At 30.0% G+C, this 26426-nt stretch overlaps 1 protein-coding gene and 2 long non-coding RNA genes across 5 annotated transcripts; 1 reads left to right on the top strand and 2 right to left on the bottom strand.

The window, feature by feature from the left end:
- The first annotated feature begins 2885 nt into the window (after window positions 1–2885).
- On the top strand, window positions 2886–5626 carry LOC123897989. Of its 2 annotated transcripts, XR_006805174.1 has the most exons (4): window positions 2886–3152; window positions 4378–4563; window positions 4685–4754; window positions 5227–5626. It is a non-coding gene; the product is annotated as an uncharacterized LOC123897989 (long non-coding RNA). The 2 variants fall into 2 exon arrangements; XR_006805173.1 differs by lacking the exon at window positions 5227–5626 and having other exon boundaries at window positions 2896–3152; window positions 4685–5079.
- Window positions 5627–8188: 2562 nt separating this feature from the next.
- Window positions 8189–10758, bottom strand: LOC123897999. 2 transcript variants are annotated; one of them, XR_006805176.1, is made up of 3 exons: window positions 10662–10758; window positions 10453–10552; window positions 8189–8722 (listed from the first exon to the last, which is right to left on the bottom strand). It is a non-coding gene; the product is annotated as an uncharacterized LOC123897999 (long non-coding RNA). The 2 variants fall into 2 exon arrangements; XR_006805175.1 differs by lacking the exon at window positions 10662–10758 and having other exon boundaries at window positions 10453–10654.
- A 9961-nt stretch (window positions 10759–20719) lies between these two features.
- Window positions 20720–26155, bottom strand: LOC123900150 (peroxidase P7-like). The gene is made up of 3 exons (XM_045951477.1): window positions 25798–26155; window positions 24506–24697; window positions 20720–21741 (listed from the first exon to the last, which is right to left on the bottom strand). The coding sequence occupies exons 1-3, from the start codon at window positions 26008–26010 to the stop codon at window positions 21187–21189; spliced, it is 960 nt and encodes a 319-aa protein (XP_045807433.1). The 5' UTR covers window positions 26011–26155; the 3' UTR covers window positions 20720–21186.
- Between the last annotated feature and the right edge of the window lie 271 nt (window positions 26156–26426).

Here is a 26426-nt window from a genome sequence, read left to right on the forward strand (position 1 = left end):
GGATATACTATTCGTAAACTAGATTTCTATGAGTATACCTTAGAAAATTGCTTTTGCTTTTAGTTTTTCTATACATTTCTATGAGTATACTAGGGTTTGTGAGACGAACAAATGTATATGAATGGAAACAATCGATTGTCAAAGACTCAAAGGTAGGAAAGCAATGGTTTGATCACGGATATTTCTCATTCATTTGCATATAATTAAAAGAAAATAGGTGTCTTTATGCATATAATAATAATAATATATTGATTATGCTTCTGAATTAGAAATTAAGACATTTAATATATGTAAATACAAGTTAGTTAGTAGTTTCTGTCAGAAAAAGTTAGTTAGTAGTTGCATGGACAAAATTAAGGTACTACAGATATCACCTAAGTACTACGTCTCACCGTTGCGTCTAGCACATCTCTGGATGTGCATAGCACGTCAGGCAAAAGCGAAAATATACATTGATGCACAAAATCATGTGTCTTTTTTATTTATTTATTTACTATGGAGTTGATGATCAAACTTAGGACCTCTAACATACTACTCAAAGCTCTCACTACAAAATCATGTGTTTAGCACACAAGGTAGAATAAAACAATATCTAACATTTTTTAAGATTTTAAGGCAAATATTACATGCTTATTGTATTTTCTCTTAATGAATTATTTCTATGATTAAGGAATATCTAAATCATTTCATCCAGCGGCTAATATCCTGTTGACTCTTGCATCAAGCTATATTATATAAAAACTCAACTGCATAACCATCATTACCCCCTTTAACTTCCATGATTAAAAAGCATCTAGGAATGGATGGAATGAAAACAATCGATTGTCAAAGACTCAAAGGTAGGAAAGCAATGGTTTGATCACGGATATTTCTCATTCATTTGCATGTAATATAATTAAAAGAAAGAGGCATGCTATTTGAACACAATTTTGATCGACAAGTATTTGACACAGTATCAAATATAAGAGAGAAAAAGAGTGTGCACACAAACCGAGATAGAAAATATATTATTTAAAAAATGAAAATAGTATACCAACCATATATTTGTTGGTTTTGTGTTTTAAATCTGTGTCTATGAAACATTTCCGTAAAAGAAAGAGGCATGCTATTTGAACACAATTCTGATCGACAAGTATTTGACACAATATCAAATATAAGAGAGAAAAAGAGTGTGCACGCAAACCAAGAGAGAAAATATTGATTATGCTTCTCAATTAGAAATTAAGACAGTAAATACAAGTTAGTTTGTAGTTTCACTACAAGAAAATACGGGATTAGCTACGATCACTTTTTTAGGGAATCCGTAGCTAATCTCTATTAAAACAGAGTTAGCTACAAATTTGTTGTGAATTAGCTGTCGTATAGGGCGTAGTATAGATTGGGTGGCAAATCACCTATCAAAAAATTTCCTAGCTAATTTGCAACTAATATACAGTAAATCCTAGCTAGTAATTCCCAATTAATACCTAGTTAAATAACGTTCAAAAGTTTGTGTTTCCTAACTAAATCGCTAGGATATTATCATAACAATTTGACAATAAATCTCTAGCTACATATTCCTAGCGATTTCGCAGCTATATCCAAGCTATGTACATATGCATGCTTAAGTCACTATACAAGTGGAAAAAGTAGTTCGTGGTAATATACAATAGGTCAAATGTATCCAAAAAAATAATTAAGTTTAAAAGTTAGATAATAAATAAGTTCTTTAAGTTTTTTAGCTAACAAATCGATCATTTAAGTTTCTAATTTATTGCATCGTTATTCTTCTTCCAGTTAATTATCCTCCCATGGAGTTAGGCCTCAACTGTCTGGGTATCGTGCTTCACATTAAGTTGAGTCTCAAATTCATAATTGTTAACATCAAAATTAACGATCACGTCAATGTTTCTATGAACGTGTGATAACTGAAAGGATAATGGTGCAACAAATTGAAAAATTATCACTAATTAAAAACTATTACAAACGCAAAATTTAAAGACATCCGAATGTGTTTGGCCTATACAATATTACTTTTTAAATTATAAATAATAGAGATAAAATTTGTAAGTGCGTCCCATGATCTTAACCCAAAAAAGTAGTATGCCATGCAAAAACTCTAATCGTATATTTATTCAGCATAAGTAGTGCTATTCTATACTAATCATTAACTATAATATAGTAACATTTTTTTATTGGAGCCAGTCACTTATTAGTTTGACCCATTTTTCACAAGTTGTATAGTTGCAATTGCAAACACATCTCCATCTTATGCTATTTTCGGAGATGATGACAAATTAATATTGCTCAACATTTTTTCTAATTGATCCACATAAGTCTCCTCTCAAGTTAAAATGTAATTAAATAACTTTTAAATTTTATTTTTATATTTAAATAAATTTTAATTTTAAATTGATATGGTGAAAATCATTGCATATGTTGGATTATAGAATAAAATAGGTTTAACATTAGAATTGATTAATTTGAGTACAATCATTCAAGAGTTTAAATAGACTATGCTATACCTAATGAGCCTAATTAACAGGCTAAGTAAAACTGAATAAAATTCATAATAATAATAATAATACACTATTTACAACACTTCCCCTCAAGCTGATGAATGAATATCAAGCATTCCAAGCTTGCAAGTACGTTGGTTGAATTGTTGTGTTGGTAAACAGCATATATTGATTATTTTAGGAGTGGTATAACTATACCATTTTTCAGTCAACTTTTATTTATAAATTATTATAGAACAAGTATATGATTTTATTTTAAAATTCTAGTGTTTCATTAATTATTATTAGAACGTGTCTTTAATTCCTTTTAAAAAACAGAAATGCTATAGAGACAAAAAGACTAAACAAATATACAACACAAAGGGGTATATTTGTCAATTTGCTCATCAACCACACGTGTGACCTTCTTTTTCAGATTTTATATTTTAATTTTTTTCTTCTCTTTCACACCGTTCTCTCTTTCACGTAAAAATTAAAGAAATTCATCTCCATCTCAGCTCCATCTCCATCTCTGGAAATCGTCATCTCCATCAAAGCTCAAGCTTCTCCCTCTCTGTAAAATTCCTTCTCCCTCTTTGCGACAAAACCCTAACACAATCGTCCCCTTTCTTCGACGAAATCAGAAATACGTTGAACTCATTCATCCGATTCAAGGTTAGTTAATTGTTCCTTTTGATTTTGCTCTTCTCCTTATTCTTCAAAAGATAAGATTCTGATTTTAATTTCCCTTTTGCTTATAGTTATTTGATATGCTTGATTTAGGGTATAAATTGGGGATTCTGATTCGTGAATATGTTTAATATTGATTTTCTCAACTTAATTTCATGATTGACAAAACTGAAATCATATTATTAGTAGTTTAAGTTGTGGAGTTATGTTTGTTGTAATGTTATGAATTGAAAAAAAAGACATGATAAATACAGGAAAACAAAATAAACAGTAGTCATGTGTTAAAATGTGGGTAGTTGTTTGAAACACTTGGTTGATGTAGAAGTTTCTGTCAAAAATTAAAAAGTTGACACAAATTATGGGTGGTGAAATCATGAATATACCCCTCTTATGTTTCTATACTTAAACAAAACTGAAATCATGTTATTAGTTTAAATTGTGAGATTATGTTTGTTGTAATGTTATGAGTTGAGAAAATAACATCATAAACACAGGGAAAAAAATGTGGGTAGTCATGTGTTAATGTGTGGATAGTTGGTTGAAACATTTGGTTAATTTAAATTTTCTTTCAAAAATTGGAAGGTTGACGCAAGTTATGTGACTTGTAATACTTTATTTTTGCAAATTATGATACAATTGATTTAAATGAGTTCTTTTATGTAGTTTTGATTTGACACTTGCACCCAAAAAAAATATTCATGGATAGTTCTTTCTTTGTCGATCAATTTCTATTTGTCGCTCTTCTCCGTTGTTTTCTCTTTTCGGTAGAAAGTGTAATTGTTCGGGGCTAACATTATTTGGGAAATGGATGAACAATGATATTTGCAAAAGGAAATCATGCTTATTTGATAAGTGAATAATAGTCTATATATTTGGTATTCTAGATGATGAGGCATTAAAATGCGTACTATGAATTATCATGGGGCGTTATAGAAGTATCAGTTTGGTTGCATTTCTTTGAAGTGTTAGTATCATTGGAAGCTTTCTCTTTGTAAGAGGTGTACATAGTCCTACATATGAGTATATGTGCTTTTTGGCATAGTGCTTTAATTAAGCAAACCGATATAAGATGTACATGTCAAATTTTTCTATTTTTTTAATGAATGAAATCTTCCAAATCATCTGATTAATTTTGAATTGATTCATTTGTTTACTATGCAAAAGTTGGACTAAGATTATTATAGAAGCATTAACATTCTTGCATTTTTAGGTTGGTTCATGGAATGCAGTGCTTAGATCAATCGACTTTTGATCAACATGACAAGTGATTGATATCATCATTGAGTAGTAAAGGCTCAACTCACGTCATGAAATCAAAGAAGTTCCAGCTCTTGCACCAATTTTTGAACAATTCTCATGTTATGTCTATTGGGTTATCATCACCATTGTTGCAATTGTATGCCTCACTCCTGACTCATGAGCTTTATTGTTATTATTATTGTTGAGACCTTGTACATAATTAATTTATCTACATTAATACAATTAACAGTCACTAATAATTTTCATTTTACTTTCAGGGATCCAATTTATGAGAAGCTGTTTGGAACTTGAATGGTACCACGATTCAAACTAATGGTGTAAAGAAGTGTAAATAACTCTCTGAAAATTTTATGTTCACTCAATGTCATGGATACTATGCTAATTAAACTATCAAAATGTTGCATGATAAAAATTTATCTTCAGAAAGAGTAGCTAGCAAAACATGTATATCATAAATATTGAACTAATGTGCATACTAAAAGTAGAGAATTATATAGATCCAGAGAAACTTGTAGGATGTGGGATGTAGTACTCTTCACGCATAGACTAAAGTACATATTAGTATGTGGGAAGAGCATATGGTTTTAATTGACGTGTGGCAGAGTGTATTTACTTAACAATATAATAATTGTCTATTTTTTGTGTTTTTTTATCGGCATACTTACCTACATGATATTGTATATATTGCTTAAAACCACCCTATTTTTTCTTAGCTATACCCATATATGTTTCTAGCTCGTGCTTTATTTTTCTAATCCTATTTATTTTTCAAAACAATTTTTTTCTATTTTCTTTGTAGTAATTGATGATTGGTTATTTGAAATGATGTTTGTAAAGTTGGCACCGTTTGCAAGTAACCAAGATGAATATAGAGACCAATTCAGTTTTGTAGACTGTAGTGATATGGTTTCAGAACTTGTGGTTACTGGAATATAAAGAGTTTGTTTTGTTGAGAGTTGTATTTTGAAGATATACTACTAGAGCTTGGTATTGCCGAGAGCTGCAGCTAAGTTGGTGGAGCGGTCCATTATTCTGAACCCTGGTCTATGCTTTTGAATATTTGAGTTGCAAATTTTGTTTTTAGAGCAACAAGAGCATTGTGTAATACTATTGTATATGTAGATATGTAATTTTTAAGTATTTGATCATGTAGTTTCCATGTTTTCGAATATTATAAAATCATAATAAAATTCTATGGATATTTGATTTATAAGCTGTCTGCAATTTCTTAATTTAAAAGAAAAAATAAAAATGTGAAAAAATGGCTTATGAAGGCATCTTTTGTAATGATTTTTTGTTTATTTTAAAATGTAGCAAATAACAGCGCTTGTTGCAGAAAGCGCTTTATAATACTATCCTATATCAACGCTTATGTTGTTTAAGCATCGTCTAAATGTAATATAAGACAACCCTTATAAGTAGAAAGCGCTGTCTAAATGCATCATAAGATAGCGCTTATGAGTAGAAAGTGTTGTCTATTGGTGGCGTATAATAGTTCTTACAACAAAAGGCGATGTCTAAATGTAACATAAGACATCACTTATAATTAGAAAGCGTTGTCTATTGGTGGCATATATTAGCGCTTACGACAAAAGGCGCTGTCTAAAGGTAACATTAGACAACGCTTTTACTTGATTATTAAGCGCTGATCATAGTGTTATTTTGTGTGATGTGTTCATCTTCTTGCATTATAGACCGAATTATGATCATCTGAAAATAATCATAAGTGTGTCCCATATACAATGTCAGTCATGATTCGTGAACAAAAATAGCGAGATTCCTTTAAATTATTAATAATACAATGTTGGAAGTTATCCGTAGATAACAAGGGAGCTGGACAACATATTTGGGTAACTGACTTAAAATATTCCAAACAAGAAAAAAAAACCATTAACCTTTAACTTTGTCTTAATTTTCCCATCTGAAATCAAACAGAGTGAAATCATAAAGAGGTGTCTTATGTACAAATACCATTCATGAACAAATAATGAGATTCCTTTAAATTATTAACAATATAAATGTGGGGAGTCATATATAGATAACTCGGGAGTTGAGAAATAGATTTGGTTAACTAACTTAAAATCTTTCGAACATTAAAAAATCATTCACCTTTAAATTTGTTTTAACTTTTTCATCTGAAAACAATCAGAAGTGTGTCTAATGTCCAATGACACTTGTGAATAAATAGTGAGATTCATTTAAATTATTAACGGTACAGATGTGTAGTTATGTGTAGATAACTGGGGAGTTGAGCAATAAATTTGGTTAACTAGCTTAAAATCATTCACATTTAACTTTGTTTTAACTTTTTCATCTGAAAACAATCAGAAGTGTGTCTCATGTCCAATGACACTTGTGAATAAATAATGAGATTCATTTAAATTATTAACAGTACAAATGTGGAGTTATGTGTAGATAACTGGGGAGTTGAGCAATAAATTTGGTTAACTAGCTTAAAATCATTCACCTTTAACTTTGTGTTAACTTTTTCATCTGAAAACAATCAGAAGTGTGTCTCCGTCAATGACACTTGTGAACAAATAGTGAGATTCATTTAAATTATTAACAGTAGAAATGTGGAGTTATGTGTAGATAACTGGGGAGTTGGGGAACATATTTGGTTAATTGACTTAAACTTTTCCAACAAGAAAAAATCATTCATCTTTAACTTTGTTTTAACTTTTTCATCTGAAAACAATCAGAAGTGTGTCTAATGTCCAATGACACTTGTGAATAAATAGTGAGATTCATTTAAATTATTAACGGTACAGATGTGGAGTTATGTGTAGATAACTGGGGAGTTGAGCAATAGATTTGGTTAACTAGCTTAAAATGATTCACCTTTAACTTTGTTTTAACTTTTTCATCTGAAAACAATCAGAAGTGTGTCTCTGTCCAATGACACTTGTGAATAAATAGTGAGTTTCATTTAAATTATTAACAATACATATGTGGAGTTATGTGTAGATAACTGGGAAGTGGGGGAACATATTTGGTTATTTGACTTAAAATTTTCCAAACAAAAAAAATCATTAATCTTTAAGTTTGTTTTAACTTTTTCATTTGATAACAGTCAGAAGTGTGTCTCATTACAATGACACTTGTAAACAAATAGTTCTATTCCTTTAAATTATTAATAATAGAGATGTGGGGAGTTATTTGTAGATAACAGGGGAGTTGGGAAACCTATTTAGTTAACTGGCTTAAAATATTTCAAACAAGAAAAAAAATCATTAACCTCCTTTAACTTTGTCTTAACTTTTACATCTGAAAACAATCAGAAGTGTATCTCATGTCCAATGACACTTGTGAATAGATAGTGAGATTTATTTAAATTATTAATAGTATAGATGTGGAGTTATGTGTAAATAACTGGGAGTTGAGCAATAGATTTGGTTAACTAGCTTAAAATCTTTCAAACATGAAAAAATCATTCACCTTTAACTTTGTTTAAACTTTTTCATCTGAAAACCGTTAGAAGTGTCTCATATACAATGACACTTGTGATCAAACAGTGAGATTCCTTTCGATTATCAATAATAGAGATGTGAGGAGTTATGTGTAGATGCCTGGGGAGTTTGGCAACATATATGGTTAACCGACTTAAAATCTTTCAAACAAGAAAAATTTATGCACCTTTAACTTTGTCCTAACATATATATGAAGATCATTATTGGACAAATAGGATTAGATAGCAGACTCCAAGCATGAGAATAGCCTAGAATTTCTTGAGACATTGAGGGAAAGGAGACGACATAGAATTTGTGCATCACACCAAGTTACATCGCACACACAATATGATACAAATACTATCATGTTCAACCTTACATAGTTCTTAAAAAACAATCAAAACAGAAAACAAGAGTAACATATAACATTATTTCAAGTACATGACATTAATTACAAGTAAAATCCATAAGTTTCCCCCTAAATACTAAGTAATTAAATATGCAATAAAAAATTCTCATGATAAGCCAACTCCTTTTCTTCCTCTCATCAGACAACTTGAACTTCAACTTCTCAATGTTTTTACTGCCCATTTAAGCTTGTTGAACGAGTGTTGTTTCAAATAATCCATGTCAAACAGACACCATTTGAAAATTAGTTATTTCAAGCTAATCATATCATATGATTACTTGGAGTCGGATACATCAGGTGAATCTCTTTGATCACATGTGTCTTGCGGCCCTACGTCGTCCTGACCTACATCCCACTGTCATTGTGTTCAAGCATCATCATCTAGTAGTGACTGCATATCTGATGCATGTGCATGCTTAGCCGCATGTGAACTTATGCTGCAAATTAAATACGCACAAGTTGAGACTTCAAACATTAAAACAAATGATACCAAACCATCACATAAAAATATCGAGGATAAAAAAAAGCTAAAAGCTTGAGATCCCACAACATCTACACTGTTATATAACAATCCAGCCAAGACAATGTTTGGTTGTAGATTTTAAAAAAGTTTAGCCCAATAATGATCTCCACCATGATCTCCACCATTCGGTCTTTCGATCACTATCTACAATCATGTAAATGCACTAGCCACTACACTCACAAGACAATTAAGAAAATAGGACTAGATCAAACACACAAGATATTATAGAATAAAGTAAGGAAAGAAAACATGAAAAATCCAAAGGTATGTTGTAGCAGCAATGTGAAGAAAGAAAACATGAAAAATCCTTCAAATCTTAATTTATTGAATAAGAAAATAATATCCAAGTAACTTCTAATTTCAAAGTAAGATGACATGACATGTTCAATATACATATTTTTAACAAAGAGATGAGATAGAGCAATATAAATAAAAAGTGCAGCAGAGCATATGTACGCAACCAAAAGTTAAAGTTTTGTCCTTGAATAAGTTTCATAAGTAAAAGTTAAATGTGAAAGTTTATTGATCCTAATTATACAGTTTTAAATTCTTTAGCCACTTCCAATTAAACTTATTCATCTTTTATTGACATGTATTCAATCAATGTCCAAACTAGAAGATCAAACAAGTTCAATTTTTCATTCTCCACATAGGGATTTATTAAATTACATTGGATTCCTTGTACAATGCCACTTGATTATACAAATATCAGAACTTTAAGAAGAATTCACAAAACAAATTGTCTACTTCCTTTATTTAAACATGTTCTTACTTGCTGGTTCGCGATAGGTAACAAAGAATGGGGGTTCTGCGGATGGTTGTTCTTCCTTACCCACCCTAAAACAACGAAACAAAATTGAGGGTGGGTTGATGAGATTACTCAAAAACATGTATAAATCAGATCACTCAAAAACAATTAAAATCACATCTTAAATCACAACTCAACTCACAAGTTTGCCTTCTACCCAACCAATTTTTAAAACGATTCATTGTGAGGAAAAAAGGAAGAGTTTAATTTTCTTTGTATTATAAATTCATTACACAATTTTTTTCAATTAATGGAAGAAAAACTCAAAAAGAACGAATAACAACATCATGAGGTCACTTCACACAATTTTAACACAAACAAAAAAAAAAGACAAAAACTTTAGAATGTTTAAGCTTAACATTTAACAATGAGTCCCTGGGCTTACAAGAAGGCCAAAGTTTTTTTTTTTTAATTGCTAAATTTTATTAAACCTCTAATCCAAGGCATAAGGCATACCAAGAGAGGACAAAGATACAAATAAATGAAAGAATCTAGGATTTAGCACAAACAAAAGCCAAAACCCCAAGCCTAACCAAACAGACCTTGCAAAAACAAGCAGCAGGCAAACAGAAACACAAAAAAAAAAAAAAAACTTAAGAACCTCTGCTAAAACCAGGCAGAACGCAAAACCAGAAGCAGACCCTAACACTAAGCGAAAAAGCGAACCACAACCACACCAAGACAAAGCTGCCTGCCCACCCAAACCAAAACCACAAAGGTACTCCCAATTCCAAACAACAGAGGCGAAAAAACCAACCACACTAAAGAAAACCAAAGAAACCATAAAAAGGAAAAATAAAATAAATCTAAAACCCTAAAAAGGAGTAGAAACAAACCTGAAATTGACTAGAGAAGAGAGACAATGATGATTGTTTAGTGGTGGAGGGAGATTTCGCCGCGATTATTGGTGGTGGAGGGAGATCGGCGTGGAGGAATCTGATTTCGTTGAGAAGAAGAAGACGAGTGAGGAATAGAAAGAGAATTGCTATAACAAGAAATAAAAAATAAAAAGAAGCCAGGGTATAAAGAGAAAAGTGAGACACACGTGAGGTAAAGTATAAATTGGGTGTATAAATGAACAGTGATGTAACATGTTGTATATTTGTTTGGTCCTTGTGTCTAGATAACATTTCTGTTTAAAAAAAGGACGTGTCTTAAGTTGTAACTCAGATCATGTGGCATGTCCATATGCAATTAAGACCTTTGAAAACTAAGCTTCGTGTGCATTGTACTGTCATATCATATAATAAAATAGTTAGTTAATCAAGTTCTTATACAAACTGCCCATTTAGAGTTGTTGATGAGATCAAGTTACTCTTTGAAGTAAATTCTTTCTGGATTAACTGTAAACAGCACTTAAGAGACAGACCTTCATTGACTCTATTTGTATCAGGGATGGACCCAATTGGTGAGAGCAGCAAGCAAGCCAAATACACCACAGTGAGTACTAACTAATATTACTTGATCTTTCAAATTCCTTGTTTAAATTTGATATTAAAACGTGACGAATACATGTTAAATACCTAATTTAGTGAGTCAAAGATTGTCTTTTCATTTTTTAAGACTTTTGAACAAAAGGGTCATAAACAAGGGCTATTTATATATATAAACTGGCTGGTGTCATATCAGCTGGAAGAGAAACATGCATGCATAGTATTTAATTATGCGTAATAGAAATAAGAGAAATACATGAGGCAAAAAAGCCCGTGGATTTTGAATGTGATGCTTGGCATTCATATTATAGCGAATTAAGGTTGATCTTTGCAGGTTTGCTAGTCACTAATGTGCTTTGTTCCCTCACATTCGTTTGGTTTATAACGTGTAAGTGACCATTAATCTTATGCAGGTGTTTCTTGCTTACCCCAAAGTTGGATATAGTGAGGCTTGTAGTATATATATTGAATGTAATGAATGGCCCTTGGATTGAACAACCCTCAAAGGGTAATTTCTCATACCGAAAACTACATTATCCTCTCTTTTACTGTTGATATTGCTTACAATAGATTTTCACTGTGAATCAGTCTGGACTACTGGTGATCGATGGAGTACTATCACTGGGCATGTTGGAGAGACCCGATGTTAAAGTAAAAAAAACATGTTGAAGTTGCAGCGATTGGGATCAATAGTGCTTAATTAATTAGCATTTTGTATAGTTTTGTGGAGATAGAAAATTAAGTTTGCATTGGAGGGAACTTGCTTTTGTTTCAATGATAGGATTGGATATACCTAACAATGTAAAAAATATCTTTCCTATTTGTTTTTGTTGCTGATTTTAGGATTAACACAGCAGTTACTCCTACTATTGCTTGTGCAACCGTGAGGTTTTGTTACTTGCTTATGTAATTTCTTATTTACTCAATCATAGAAAAAGATAAAACAAACCAGCATAAGCAGATTAGTTGAATGAAAAGAAAAACAAATGCAATAGACAAGAAATTTTGGGGTTCTACTAAAAAAGCCAAAAGAAACATTGGGGTTACTGCATATATTGTAGTTTTAAAATGCAATCCATTAGTTATATTTATATTTATTGTTTTATTATTTTTTAATTTTTTTGTTGTGTTAGCCCTCCGGTTCTTAGGGAGTGGTGTTTGGGTAATTTAGAGTTCGTCGCAATAAAAGATCAATGGGTGGGATGACACAAAAAAGTGTGTCACCTGTGATAACAGTCAAGTCTTATCTCAATATTTGGAGGTATCTATTGAACTTGTAGTTTGTCTAGTGTGTTTTTTTTTTTTTTGCTATTGATATGTTTATTCATTTGATGAATTATTTCTTTCTCGTAGAAACATCCAAAAGTTGGCAACCATGTCAACAAAGAGTTTAAAGAGTTTGAGAGGTTGCAAGGTATTTTTGGCAAAGATCGTGCAAATGGCCAGAGAGCTGATGAAGGAGTAGAAAATGAAACAACTGAGAATCAAGTCGGTGACAATGATAAGTTGGTCAATGAACATGATAATTCACTTGCTTCTGTTGGAAAGATTTTTGTAGAACCATCTTCTAATCGACCCCAACTTGTTCAACTAGCCACTAAATTTTTTGAGAGTTTTGAAAGTAACATGGAAGTTGTGACAACTGATTTTGCAAAAGTTGTAGCCAAACTTCCAGATAACACTTTATATATATTAGGAAATTTTTTTATATTAGGAAAATTTCAAAAGAATCAATAAATTTTAATAAAAGAAAATATATTTTTTTGGGAATCCAAAGATTTAAAAAAAAAAACCTTACATTTTTTTGTACGTATATGTTTCTTTTTTTGTTTTGTACATTTTTACGTGTGCAACGTTTCTAATCACCAATAAAAAGGTTATCACCACCACCATTGATGGAAAATAGAAGCAGATGAATATGACAAAAAAAAATTGTTTGCCGGTGTAATTAATCAAAACTTTGTAAAAAAGATGTAGAATTTGTTAAAATATTTTTTGCAAAAAAACATATTTGATAGGTAAAGAAGAAGAATAAGAAGAAAACCGGTATAATGATGATGAAAGTAAAAAGTATTGAAGAGTTTGAAAAATTCTCAAGGCTTTTGGGGAGATTGTTGAAAAAGTGAACAAAGGAAAGAAGAAAAAACCGGGTGCAGTGATGATGAATTGCGAAAGTATTGCGAAAGTAATAAAGAAGAAGAAATTTGATACAGTGATGATGAAAGTAAAAAGTCTTGGAGAGTTCAAAAAAGTCTCAAGACTTTTGGTGAGATTGTTGAAAAAGTCTGTCAAGTGTATTTTCAACTAAAAAGTCTCTCAAAATCCATTCCAAATAAGAATCCATCAAAATCGGTGGACTTTTGAATATGAATAGACATTTTAAAAGTATGAACAAATCCTAATTGAATACCAACGGATTTTGTTGTCCTGAAAAAAAAATCTTATTTGTCTTGATTGAATACCACAAGATTTATTTAACTTTTTTAACAGTCTTGATTGAATACCTCAAGATTTTTTTGTCATAAAAAAGTCTTTTAAATAATGATTGATAAAAAAATATAACTAAATATAATTAAATAAAAAAATATCACAATTCAATACACCCCCTAAGAAACAAAAGTATATAATTAAATAATGATTGATAAAAAAATATAACTAAATAATTTTTTTATATTGTAAATAAAATATTTTTAATAATTACAACATCAAAATAAGTTGAGTAAAAAAAAAACCATCAAAATAAATTTGCACTAAGAGGCATTGTTACGGTTTTTTTTAAATTTAAAAAAATCACCTTTTTTAGAAAATTAATCACTTTTAAAAATATTACTTCTATTGTATTACTCAAGTATTTATTCTTCATATTACTTCTTGATATATCGTCCAGCTCCATTAATAATATTTATTGGCTTGACCATAAAAGGCATGATAATTCAAATAGTTACCGTATTTAGAATTTAGAATTAATAATATAGGGAATATCAATTAGGTGAATTCTTCGGTACACATATTATGTGAATGTGTACCGGTACACCACTGATGTGGTTAACAAAGGGCAAACATTTAATGCATATTTTATTTCTTTATTAAGTTTTTTTTAAACATTATTTTTAAATATTTGCAAATATATCCTTTACATAAATATAATCATCAATCAAGTTCCAGAACAAATCAAAACAAAGATTAAATCTTTCAACCTAAATTTTCTTTTTTTTTTTGTTAACAAAATTCAAATATTTTAATTAATAAATTATTAAAATATGCATCCTTCAATTTTTTTACGTTTGATTTATGTGTGCTTGAAATATTTTAATTCATAATAAGCTATTAACATGTGTATCGTTCAATTTTTTTAATATTACTAATTTATAAAGTTTACTATTTATTTACCTGGTTTAATCATTTTTTTTTATAAGCACCTGGTTTAATCATTAATACTACCGGATAGACACACACTAACGTGTCTTTCTGCTTTATTATTGCCCGCACATAATTATAAGAAAAAGATTATTTTTTAGGTTTATTGAAAAAATAATGTATCCAGTTAATAGTATAGACTGGATACATTATTTTTTCAATGAATCTAAAAAGTATTTTTTGCTTATAATTGTGTCTGGAGAGATTATCTATTTTCTTACACTGGGTTATAATTATTTTTGGTATATAGTCTCTCTGTCCAAAAATATAAGGGAAAATTGGTCAAAGAAAGTATTTTGTGGTTAGGATAAAAAATGAATCGAGTCATAATTATTTAAAAATTGGTGGTATATATCAAATATTTTATAATTGATTGCATTAAAATATATATTCAAATGAGAATAATAGAAAAGTAGAAAAACATTGATACTTATGTTTCTGCAAATAAAAAAAGAAGAAAAAAAAAATTAAAACTATGATAATAATAGTAGAATACTCCGTATTATCTTTTATTCATAAAGGAAATTATTGCATAACAATATTGAATACTCAAGTTGTAATATAGTGTATTAAACTAGCTAGGTATGTTTCTTAGTAGAAGATGGTGGTGGTGAAAAACAAGAACACTTCCCACCAAGACATTTTCCTCTCTGAATTCCACATAAATAATTACAGTCTTCATCAGTTTTACAAGGGAAGGAAGTCGGGGTAAGTCCTCTTCCTTCTATTGCCATGCACATATCTACATATTCAAACAATACAAATATATAAAATTAATGTTATTGTAAAAAAAAAATTAAAAAAATTGAAGTGTAAATTAACTTATTAGTTTCAAACCTGATGTGAAGATAAAGAAAGATAATAAGAATATCATTGTGATAGCAATATTCCTTGTAGTATTCATCTTGTATAAATTACTACTATAGAGATTAATGAAATGAATTTGAATTGTATCGTGAGGATCGATAAGTCTCTGTATTTATAGAGAGATATACACTTCACTTATTCATTGAAATTTTTAGCCACCTAATCAAAAAGGAATATACATCAATGCAAATTAATTATTACATTCTATAAAATCGAGATGTGCAATTATTTGAGTCAAAATGTAGTTATTATGTACATGATATGTGCCTTATATCTTGATATGTTCCATGATGATTCGTGATTAACTATTTTCAATACCAAAAAAAAAAAGTATAACATTTTTCTTCCAATACCTTGGAGAATGTTAACTTGTGCCCTTAAAACACTTGTTAAGGAAGCAAAAATAGAAATTATTAAATGCTAATTTGTGCATTTTGGTGAGATTGTTGAAAAAGTCTGTCAAGTGTATTTTCAACTAAAAAGTCTCTCAAAATCCATTCTAAATAAGAATCTATTTAAAATCGGTAGACTTTTGAAATACCAATAGACATTTTAAGTAGGAACAAATCCTAATTGAATACCAACGGATTTTGTTGCCTCGAAAAAAAAAACTTATTTTTCTTGATTGAATACCACAAGATTTATTTAACTTTTTTAAAAGTCTTGATTGAATACCTCAAGATTTTTTTGTCATACAAAATTCTTTTAAAATCCCATGAAATCACAATTCAATACACCCCCTAAGAAACAAAAGTATATAATTAAATAATGATTGATAAAAAAATATAACTAAATAATTTTTTTATATTGTAAATAAAATATTTTTAATAATTACAACATCAAAATAAGATGAGTAAAAAAAAAACCATCAAAATAAATTTGCACTAAGAGGCATTGTTACGGTTTTTATTTTTTATTTAAAAAAATCACCTTTTTTAGAAAATTAATCACTTTTAAAAATATTACTTGTATTGTATTACTCAAGTATTTATTCTTCATATTACTTCTTGATATATCGTCCAGCTCCGTTAATAATATTTATTGGCTTGACCATAAAAGGCATGATAATTCAAATAGTTACCGTATTTAGAATTTAGAATTAATAATAGGGTCTTGCTAACGAGTGCCCTCGGGGCACTCTTTAAGCATTCCATTTAAAGGAACTTTTTATTCAAAAAGTTAAACACTACAATTTTCAATGTGTTGACTTTACGCATTCCGATAAAAATTCTATAAAAAACTTACTATTGAAGGGCTTAAAGAGTGCCCCGGGGGCACTATTTAGCATTTGCCGTAATAATATAGGGAATATCAATTAGGTGAATTCTTCGGTACACATTATGTGAATGTGTACCGGTACACCGCTGATGTGGTTAACAAAGGGCAAACATTTAATGCAGATTTTGTTTCTTTATTTAGTTTTTTATTTTAAACATTATTTTTAAATATTTGCAAATATATCCTTTACATAAATATAATCATCAATCAAGTTCCAGAACAAATCAAAACATAGATTAAATCTTTCAACCTAAATTTTTTTTTTTTTTTTTTGTTAACAAGATTCAAATATTTTAATTCATAAATTATTAAAATATGCATCCTTCAATTTTTTTACGTTTGATTTATGTGTGCTTGAAATATTTTAATTCATAATAAGCTATTAACATGTGTATCGTTCAATTTTTTTAATATTATTAATTTATAAAGTTTACTATTTATTTACCTGGTTTAATCATTTTTTTTTATAAGCACCTGGTTTAATCATTAATACTACCGGATAGACACCCACTAACTGTCTTTCTGTTTTATTATTGCCCGCACATAATTATAAGAAAAACATTATTTTTTAGGTTTATTGAAAAAATAATGTATCAAGTTAATAGTATAGACTGGATACATTATTTTTTCAATGAATCTAAAAAGTATTTTTTCAAATGTGCAGTAATAAAATGTGACAATTATTTTGGGACGAAGAAAACAAATAAATCTAGAAATCAAATTTAAAACTCAATTGCGGAGGAAATTTTTATAATTCTTTTAATAAGGTTGCAAAAGAATTATTAAAAAATGCTAACTTAACACTAAAGATTAAAATTATGTGCAGAGAAATTTTGTAGGGACTAAAAAACTTATTAAAATTAAGGACTAAAATTAGAAGATTTCTATGTTGTAGAGACAATAAAATATTTAACCCTAAAGAAATAAGTAATATGGAATAATATAGTTGCATTATTATAGAAAAAATCAAAATAATTGTATCAAAAGTAACAAAATTTAGTAATTTAACAATGCTTTTATATGCGTATTGAAGATTTTTGAAACACGACAGTCTAAAAAGGTAATTGGAATTAATAAAAGTATGTATTTCATTTAGCGAGTACAAGAAAACAAATATCACCGAGAAATTTTTCAATAAATTAGCGAGTACGTAGTTCATTTAAAATTAATTAGCTGAAAATATTGATAACGTGAAGTAAATTGCGCTAAATAGCCTTTGATGTGATACTCTTAAATGTATACTGACTTTTTTGAAAAGACGACATTGTAACATTAATTTGAATCGATAAAAATAATATAAATAGATAAATAAAGTCAGAAACTTTCCAATAAATCGGCCGATAAAACTGCAAAATAGAAAAATATATGACGTGAAAACTAATTAAAATTAAGATGTAACGGAAGCAACACGGGAACGGATAACCATGACATGTTAGTAAGACATGAATTAGTATCATTTAGGTTGAACTACACATTTAGCTAGCAATTTGTCTTTCCAAAAAGTCGTTTCCTGATTATTATTCACCTTCCTACTAATGTTATTTTCAAACCACCGCCCAACATTCAAGTCAGGGAGGCTGTGCAATTTGAAATGGAGGCAAAAATTGATAAGTGATTTATACCCACTATTTGATGTAATTAGTGTGGACTATGGGTGGACATTAAACAAAGGGGTCTATATTAGAGTCTTCCTATTTACACATATTTATTTTTTATAGAGTGAGGACTATGGGTGGACATTAAACAAAGGGGCCTATATTAGAGGCTTCCTATTTACACATATTTATTTTTTATAGGGTGTCTGTTAGTAAATTATAACTAAAAAATAGTTGAATACACTTTGAGGTGCATGTTACTAAAACATTATTCTAAAAAAAGTAGATGTAAACTAGGAATTTATATAAACACTCCTTTAAAAATATATGTTGCTAATTCACACCTTTGTAAAAAATAATGGATGAACTTCAGCATTTCTCTATGAAATTACCAAAATATGCTTCCGCTACTTAAGTAGCGGACGTTATAAAAATCAAAATTTTTGAAAAACAATGTCCGCTACTTAAGTCGTGGGCGTTATAAAGGTAGAGTGTTTTGAAGGATGTCCGCTACCTAAGTAGCGGACAAGAGTATTTTGGTAATTTTGTAGGGTGCGCCCCATAATTGGTAGGGTGGCAAAAGGAGGTCACTACTTTATTTTGCACCTAATCCAGATACTCCATCTCCTCAAATATATAGGAGCCCATATGGATACACCTTTCTACAGACTTTGCTTGGCCCATTTTTTATTTTTACTTTTTTTTTACTAAACTTTCTTATAAAAAACCCATTAATTTCATTTTGCATTATAATTTTATTATTACACTCTTTAGTTAAAGCTCAAAATCTCATTACCTTCTTACATGCCAAGTGGTGGAATGAGTTGTTTATTTTCTTGACAACGTAAACGAGTTACATGCATTATGAAAAAGTTTCAGGAATAAGGGAAGTAGTACTAGTTCAATTTTCACGTGAATTTATTTAAATTGTAAGTGTGTAAGTTTGTTTTCTTTTAAATTAAAAGAGCACTTATAATTTTTTTTAATTTTTTGCCTTTAAAGGAATTGTGGCTTTTGGACAGAATTTGTAAGAGTGAAACATGAGAGAGGAAGACAAAATATGTTTTTATAAATCGTTAGTGATGGTTAAACTGTTGGCTTAATTAGTCTTTTGGTCCCTTAAAGACATTTTAGGTTTCACAATGGTCCCTTAAAGAAAAAAAGGTCCGGATTGGTCCCTTAAAGACACATATGTTTCTCAATTGGTCCTTTCTGTCAATTTTTTACAAAAAACGTTAGTTTTAATCGACTAGATTGTGGATGCCATTAAGTGTAAGTGGTCTACCAAAAATCTTATTAATTTTTAGAATTTTAACCATTGGAATTTTTTGTTATATTTGGAGTTAAAATTTAACGGAAAGGACCAATATGACAAGCATATATGTCTTTAAGGGACCAATCCGGGCCTTTTTTTCTTTAAGGGATCAATCCGGGCCTTTTTTTCTTTAAGGGACCATTGTAAAACCTAAAATGTCTTTAAGGGACCAATAGACTAATTAAACCTAAACTGTTTGGAGCAATATAAGTGTGATTCTTACCGAAAATAAATTTGTTCGAGTAATAAGAGTTTTGAACTCCTTAAACAGATGGTTAAATGTTCAATTTTTGGCTTTAGTATATGAAATAAAATCGGTCAAAAGGGAAGAATCTATCTTGTATACTCTATAAATTTTTCGATAAAGATTAATCATTACTAAACGGTACTGTTGAAAACTTCGTACGTTTGGTAAAAAAAAAAAAAAAACTTAAGTGTAAAATGCTATTTTTCTATATTTTGTGTATGATATTTTCAACAAAGTTTATAACGAAATCATGTGATGAAGTATCTTAACGAAATCATGTATAATGTGATATGAATATGATGTTAACATTCTTTGATTGTACAATACAAAGATTATTAGATTAGATAGGCATAAGAGCCAACTAAGTCACTATTTGAACTCTATGAATTTTGCAATATGTGATGGGATGTGTCATACTTGAGATATGCATTGCGTGGGATTAAAGGGCTCTAATCCTAGCCACATCTAGTGATCGAAAGTTAACTACTCGATAATATGAATTTATAGCATTTAAAATTCAAGATACAATGTTTAAGAAAATGTATTATTTGATCTTGTCTTCTTGCTTATGTAACTCTTTGTAAATTTGTTTGCATGTTTATTCAATGCAGATATAAAGTATCAACTTAAAAGAACTAAACTAGAAATCAAAGTCTCTTGTTAATAGTTTAAATATGCTACTTTTGCTCATCGCATGAATGGCAAAAGCATGAAGATAACTTAAGCCTTATAAATTATTCCATCTAGTTTTTTTTATAAGATCCACTTCACATTTCTAGATTAATTGAATACTTAAGGTATTTATAGAGAAGGAAATACTTGTGCAGACAGATTAGCTAATGCGGGATTTTTTGTTGATGGGTTAGTCTGGTGGAACCAATTATCAAGTTGCTCTAGAGAGAGTTTCTTTAGAGATAGAGTTGGTTTGTCTAATTATCGCTTTCGTTAATCTTGTTTTGGTGGGTTTGGTTTATTCCCCCCATTCATTATTTAAGACAAGCAACATACATATAACAACATGAATGTATTTGTGGATATACAAACATTCATATTTGAGAAGCACCAGCATCAACATTAATACTACAATTGCCAGTGTGTCCAATTGATCTTGTCAAACATTATGACTTTGATCCTGAATTAATCAATCTCTGAATAATCTCCGACACAAATATTTATTAAATTGCTGACATGCCCTCTGACTATTAGCCCCACCAAATTACATAAAAAAAACAAAACAAATGGTGAACACTCAAGTGCATATTTTATTTGGATATGTACTAGCTAGTATACTGTTGAGGTGGATAATTCTGATAGGTACAAACATTAATAAACACTATTTGTGAACATATCAAAATTATTCATTTTAACAGTGTACCGATACATAATCAAATAAGATGTGTACTGAAGAATTCTCAAAATCAATTGATAAACCTGCAGTTCTTTCTAATCTCTCCTTTAATCCCGGTGAGAGGACTAATTTTACTCAATTTCACCATAGCAGCAGCAAAATCTCTAGCAAAAGCATTACCATTAGTACTATAAGTCTTAACCAAAGAAACTTGAGAACCAACACCATTGAAAAGAACTTGGTCAGAATGAAGAAGTCCTTTTTTAGCAATAAGGTCATTATAGTAATTGTTGTCAAACTTGGTTGGAGTGACAGAATCAAGAGGTGCTAAGTTGGTGTCACCACCAGAGGTAGGACAATTTCTTTTTCTTAAGGTGGCAAAGTTTGTGTCAATGTTGGCTTCATTGTATATGCGAGTTCGGAAAAATTGACATTCTGTTTGACCTATGGTGTGTGCACCAGAAAGGACAGTAAGGTCATTTAATGTTAGACCTTTGTCTTTAAACATTTTAGTGAGAGTTGCAAGATCGGATGATGGTCCAGGAATTTGACTGTTGGCTGCACTTTGACTTGCTGTTCTTGCATCTCTTCTTCCAAGTGGTACTGTCCATGAGGGTCCTCCAAGCTATAAATAAAAAATAATTTAAACATCGTAAGACAAAAGTTTATCGAAATCATTCACCTCAACAGTGTACAGGTATGTATATATATATATATATATATATATATATATATATATATATATATACTCCCTACGTCCCAAAATATAAGCAAAAGTGGGTCAAATAAACTTGATGTATTTGGTTAAAGATTTGGACCAAATACATCCACTTTTGTTGACCAACTTTTGCTTATATTTTGGGACGGAGGGAGTATATATATATATATATATTCAAATAAGATGTGTATTCGTTTAGTTATTGTTAGAAGTCTCACATTGGCTAGAGATATGGCAAAGATAGCCTTTATAAGTGTAGTGCAAACCTCAACTCTCAAGCTAGCTTTTGTGGTGGAGTATAGGCCTCTCAAATTCTAATATGGTATCAGAGCCTATCCTAGATCCATTTGTTGTTTGTTGTGGAGACCTCCTATATTTGGGCCACCCGTTGTTGTTGATCCCACGTTCCGCTTGTTCAGTTCTGGACGTGAGGGGGTGTGTTAGAAGTCCCACATTGGCTAGAGATATGACAAAGATAGCCTTTATAAGTGTAGTGCAAACTTCAACTCTCAAGCTAGCTTTTGTGGTTGAGTATAGGCCTCTCAAATTCTAATAGTTATGTATTCTAATTTGTTGTAAAAGAATATCAGTTTAATGGTAAGGATTTGATATTGTATTTTAAAGCAACAAAATTTAAAATAATTATTAGTGACACTGTTATTTTATTGACGTTAACATACATTTCAATACAGAGAAGCGAGACTTTAGTAATTTTGATTTTGGCTGTTAGTAAAATTTGATTAATGTTAGTTCTAGCAAGAATTCAAATTCAAACAATGGTTCTTGTTGAGTATGGTTCATATATGCATCACGAAGAGGCTGGGGGCGGCCCGGAGCTGAGCTAGCGGAGCGAAGCGAATTATTTGATTGTTGTGCTTTTTTTTTTTCTTTTGTATAATAAGAGAGTAAAATTCATGTACAAATAAAAGGAGAGATTCAATGAAATTCTTTATTTCAACGTCATAAGTGCATTATACAAAACTAGCGGCCAGACGGGCACGTTCCGTGCCCGCCTGTGTGGTCCACAATTTCTATTATGTTAATTTATGTTGAAGATTATTCTAAATGTTTTATATATCTCTTTATTTCTAAATAATTAGCTTGAAATCCAACAAATGAATTCACATAATAATACCATTAACTAAAGAACACAAACTTTGTAGCAACTATAATAAAACATGATAGGTTCTTATGGGAAATCAGTGATTTTTTGAGATTTAGTGGAGAGTGGCGGTGATTGACAGCATCCTGTTGTAACTGCGTGTAACCCTTATCCTTTTGATTGAAGTTAACGAAAATGTCAATAGTTGCAAAAAAAAAAAAAAAACTCACTAAAATGTAAGGACTTGACATCCCTATATACAACGGCTATTAGTCATGAGGCAAGCAAGTAATGTATATTTTTCTATTTTCTATCTCATTATTATGGCATAATGGAATGATTTAACAGGCCACAATGGCCAACAATTACAAATGTTGTACTACTAAAATAGATTTTGATAACCCTGTTAAGAAAAAGGGCACATGTTAATTTGAAATATTCTAAAAACTATCCATATGGGCTTTGACCAGATGTTTTGGGGGGCGCTAGGGGGGTGCGGGGGGCGATAGCCCCCCGCGGTATGGTGCAGGGGTATTTACGTCATTCTATTGATATTATATATACCGCTTGTAACACTGAAACCCTAATTCATTCTTTCATCTAATAGAAACGAGCTGTAGCGAATTCTGCAGCCGGAGACGTACCTAAGGGGAACTCCGTTATCAAACTTCTTGTGTTCTTATTGTTTGCAATTTCGTTATTATTACCTTCTGTTACTATTTGTGCACAACAGTTCTCTTAGTTGTAACAAATTGACTTGGTTTGATTTTTTAGTTTGGTTTTTACTTTTACAATCTTTTAGTAGTTAGTAGAATATGGTGAGTGATTTGATTTTGATCTTTGATGGAGACATGGTTGATAAAAGACTAATTGTGTGTAATGGTACTTGTGTTTTTTAATGTCAAATATTTTTCGATCTTGTTGTTTTATGTGATGTATTTTTAATTGCAAGATATATATTTAAATGGAGGAGCCCATAACAATAACAAGAGTTGACATGAATTTGTGATCAATTATATGTGAGAACAATTTAAAAACATAGAGTGAGGGACATGGTTTGAAAACAAGCCCATGCCAAAATTGACATGATAGGAAAAATAAACATGAAGTTGACATGATTTAAAACAATGATTTAAAACAATGATTTATAAATTATAATCTCCTCTCAAAAGAAAATATGGCAACGGTTTATAAATTATAATATCATCACCCACCCACCCTTGCCCTCAACGAAGGTGGGTTTTTCTTACCTCGTAATTGTATATCTAGATGGATTGCATCTCTATCTTCAATAAAAATATATTAAAGTTATATTTTTTTTTTATTAAAAGGAGATTAAGATTATAGTATATAATTAAATAAAATGAATAAGTTTTGTATATAATTAAAAATATAATTTTTGCTAACAAGGCGATTTTGGGAATATATATCAACATTTCCATCCCCTAAATTTTATATCGGGGAAAAACCCAAACTCGCACCCACACTCGGTTAAAGTACGATTATAAAATGACACATATACTTCCAAAAAGATATATCTCTTAAAATTGAAAATTGAGTCTCACTCACCAAGGCTATTCCGTCTCTAGTTGCAAGTGCAAGAATATCCGCACAAGAAACTTTGGATTTGCAAGCAGCTTCAACTTTGGTTTTAATAGTATCAATCACTTCAAAACCCCTAGCAGAGTTTTTATTAGGTCCGGCATTTTTCTCACCGACAAATGTGCCAGTGTCATCCAATAGTACAGACGCATCACATCCCTACCAAAATAAACACAGAAACAAAACTCACATGTTAATGTAATTTTTTTAAGATTTTAAGAATATATAATATTTCCCGTGGCTGTTACTTATATATAAAAAATAGTCACTGTAGTCTAGCCCGTGACTATAATACGTACTATAATTTATTTATATACATATACATATATAGTATTTATTACTTTAACCTCATTATAGAGTAGTTCAATGTTTGATGTTAAAAATTTATGATAACAATGTCCATTTCTTTTTGAAAAAAATATATAAAAAATAAACTTCTGTTTCATACTCAATTAATAATTTTTCTTCTAAAAGAAAATATTTAAATTGGTATGATACTTTAAAAACAACACAAATTAAATGTTGTTAAACTTAAAAGATGAATATGCAAACAATTTTGTAGCACCTGACTTAATAGTATAAAATGACAAAATATCTACAAATATGATAAAATCAAAGTGATTGAAATATTAACGTTTCTCAATATGTAATATTGAAACTTATGTCATCGATCAAATAAACACCGCGGTAAGACATAAACTCAAAAAACCTACATTAAGACAATGAATAAAACAATGTCACACAGAAACAACGTAAAAACCGATAAAACGAAATAAAGATTAGATCTACGTGAACCACTTATATATAGCTCAATAAAAAGAAGAAAAAACAATGTAGAGATGGATGATCTCAAACCAAACAGATTGTGATGGAGCTCTCTTTAAAATAGGGTTTGCTTTCAACATTATGATAAAGTTGGCAAAACACCAATTCTATAAATGTTAATTATATTATTTAAATATCAAAATATATACACCATATGTCTGTTTCTACATATCTTTTACTTTTTCTTATCTTTTGAAACTGACAAACATTTTAAAAATATACACAATAATCAAAGAACACTATAATATTCAACATCAAAGTTTTGATGTTAAAATAACATTTCTCCACAAACTCATTTCGCCAAAATTATAAGGTAAATATATAATAGAACTGACTAATAATAAAGATGCTAGTTAGAATGTGAGAACAATTTAAAGTAAAATAATATATAATGCATGATGCATCAAATAATTAAATAAATGATATATACTTACATTGACAAAGCAATCATGGAAGAACAAACGAAGTATAGAAGCACCAATCCTAGCTTCATTTCTAATAGCTTTGATCATTTCATTGCGCACAATGGTTTCGAGGGATGGACAAGTTTTGCCATAGAAGTTACTAATAAGTTGTGCATTGGTAGAACAAGCTAAGAGAGAAACTAGAATAGAGAGTGTAACAAAGAATTTAATAAAGGTAGCCATATATTAAATCTAAAAGTATATCTAGCTTGGAGCTATTCCAATGGAGAAAAGCAAAGGAAAGTGTGAGTTGTGAATGAAGAAGCATATGAAAGATTATGTGATATATAGAAAAATTGTAGGGTGCATGCATTGCATGTTGGAATATAATATGTGTTCTCATTTGACCCAAAGAAAAAAGTATAATATTTGTACTCATCATTCAATTATTAAATGTCATATATACTTGTAGTTAGTTAGTTTAGTGATGATTGACGTTAAACTTAGTAGAGAGGATTACGGTTCGATCACCTGCAACTATGATCGGGAGCGAACTGAAACCACTTGATGTCAGAACTGATTCCCGAACCAAATTAGGCGGTCCAGTCCAGTGAGTCGAATACTAGTGGAAAAAACCAATTTTTTTTATTAAATGTCAT

The sequence above is a fragment of the Trifolium pratense genome, linkage group LG7 (assembly GCF_020283565.1).
Source record: "Trifolium pratense cultivar HEN17-A07 linkage group LG7, ARS_RC_1.1, whole genome shotgun sequence".
Lineage (NCBI taxonomy): Eukaryota > Viridiplantae > Streptophyta > Magnoliopsida > Fabales > Fabaceae > Trifolium > Trifolium pratense.

What these genes read in the sequence shown, in the direction of transcription:
- LOC123900150 (XM_045951477.1), bottom strand. Translation starts at nt 26,010, where the DNA reads ATGGCTACCTTTATTAAATTCTTTGTTACACTCTCTATTCTAGTTTCT. An exon ending in TCCATGATTGCTTTGTCAAT is followed by an intron (nt 24,698 to 25,797) that starts GTAAGTATATAT and finishes TTATTTTGGTAG; the next exon opens with GGATGTGATGCGTCTGTACT. An exon ending in CTAGAGACGGAATAGCCTTG is followed by an intron (nt 21,742 to 24,505) that starts GTGAGTGAGACT and finishes TTTTATTTATAG; the next exon opens with CTTGGAGGACCCTCATGGAC.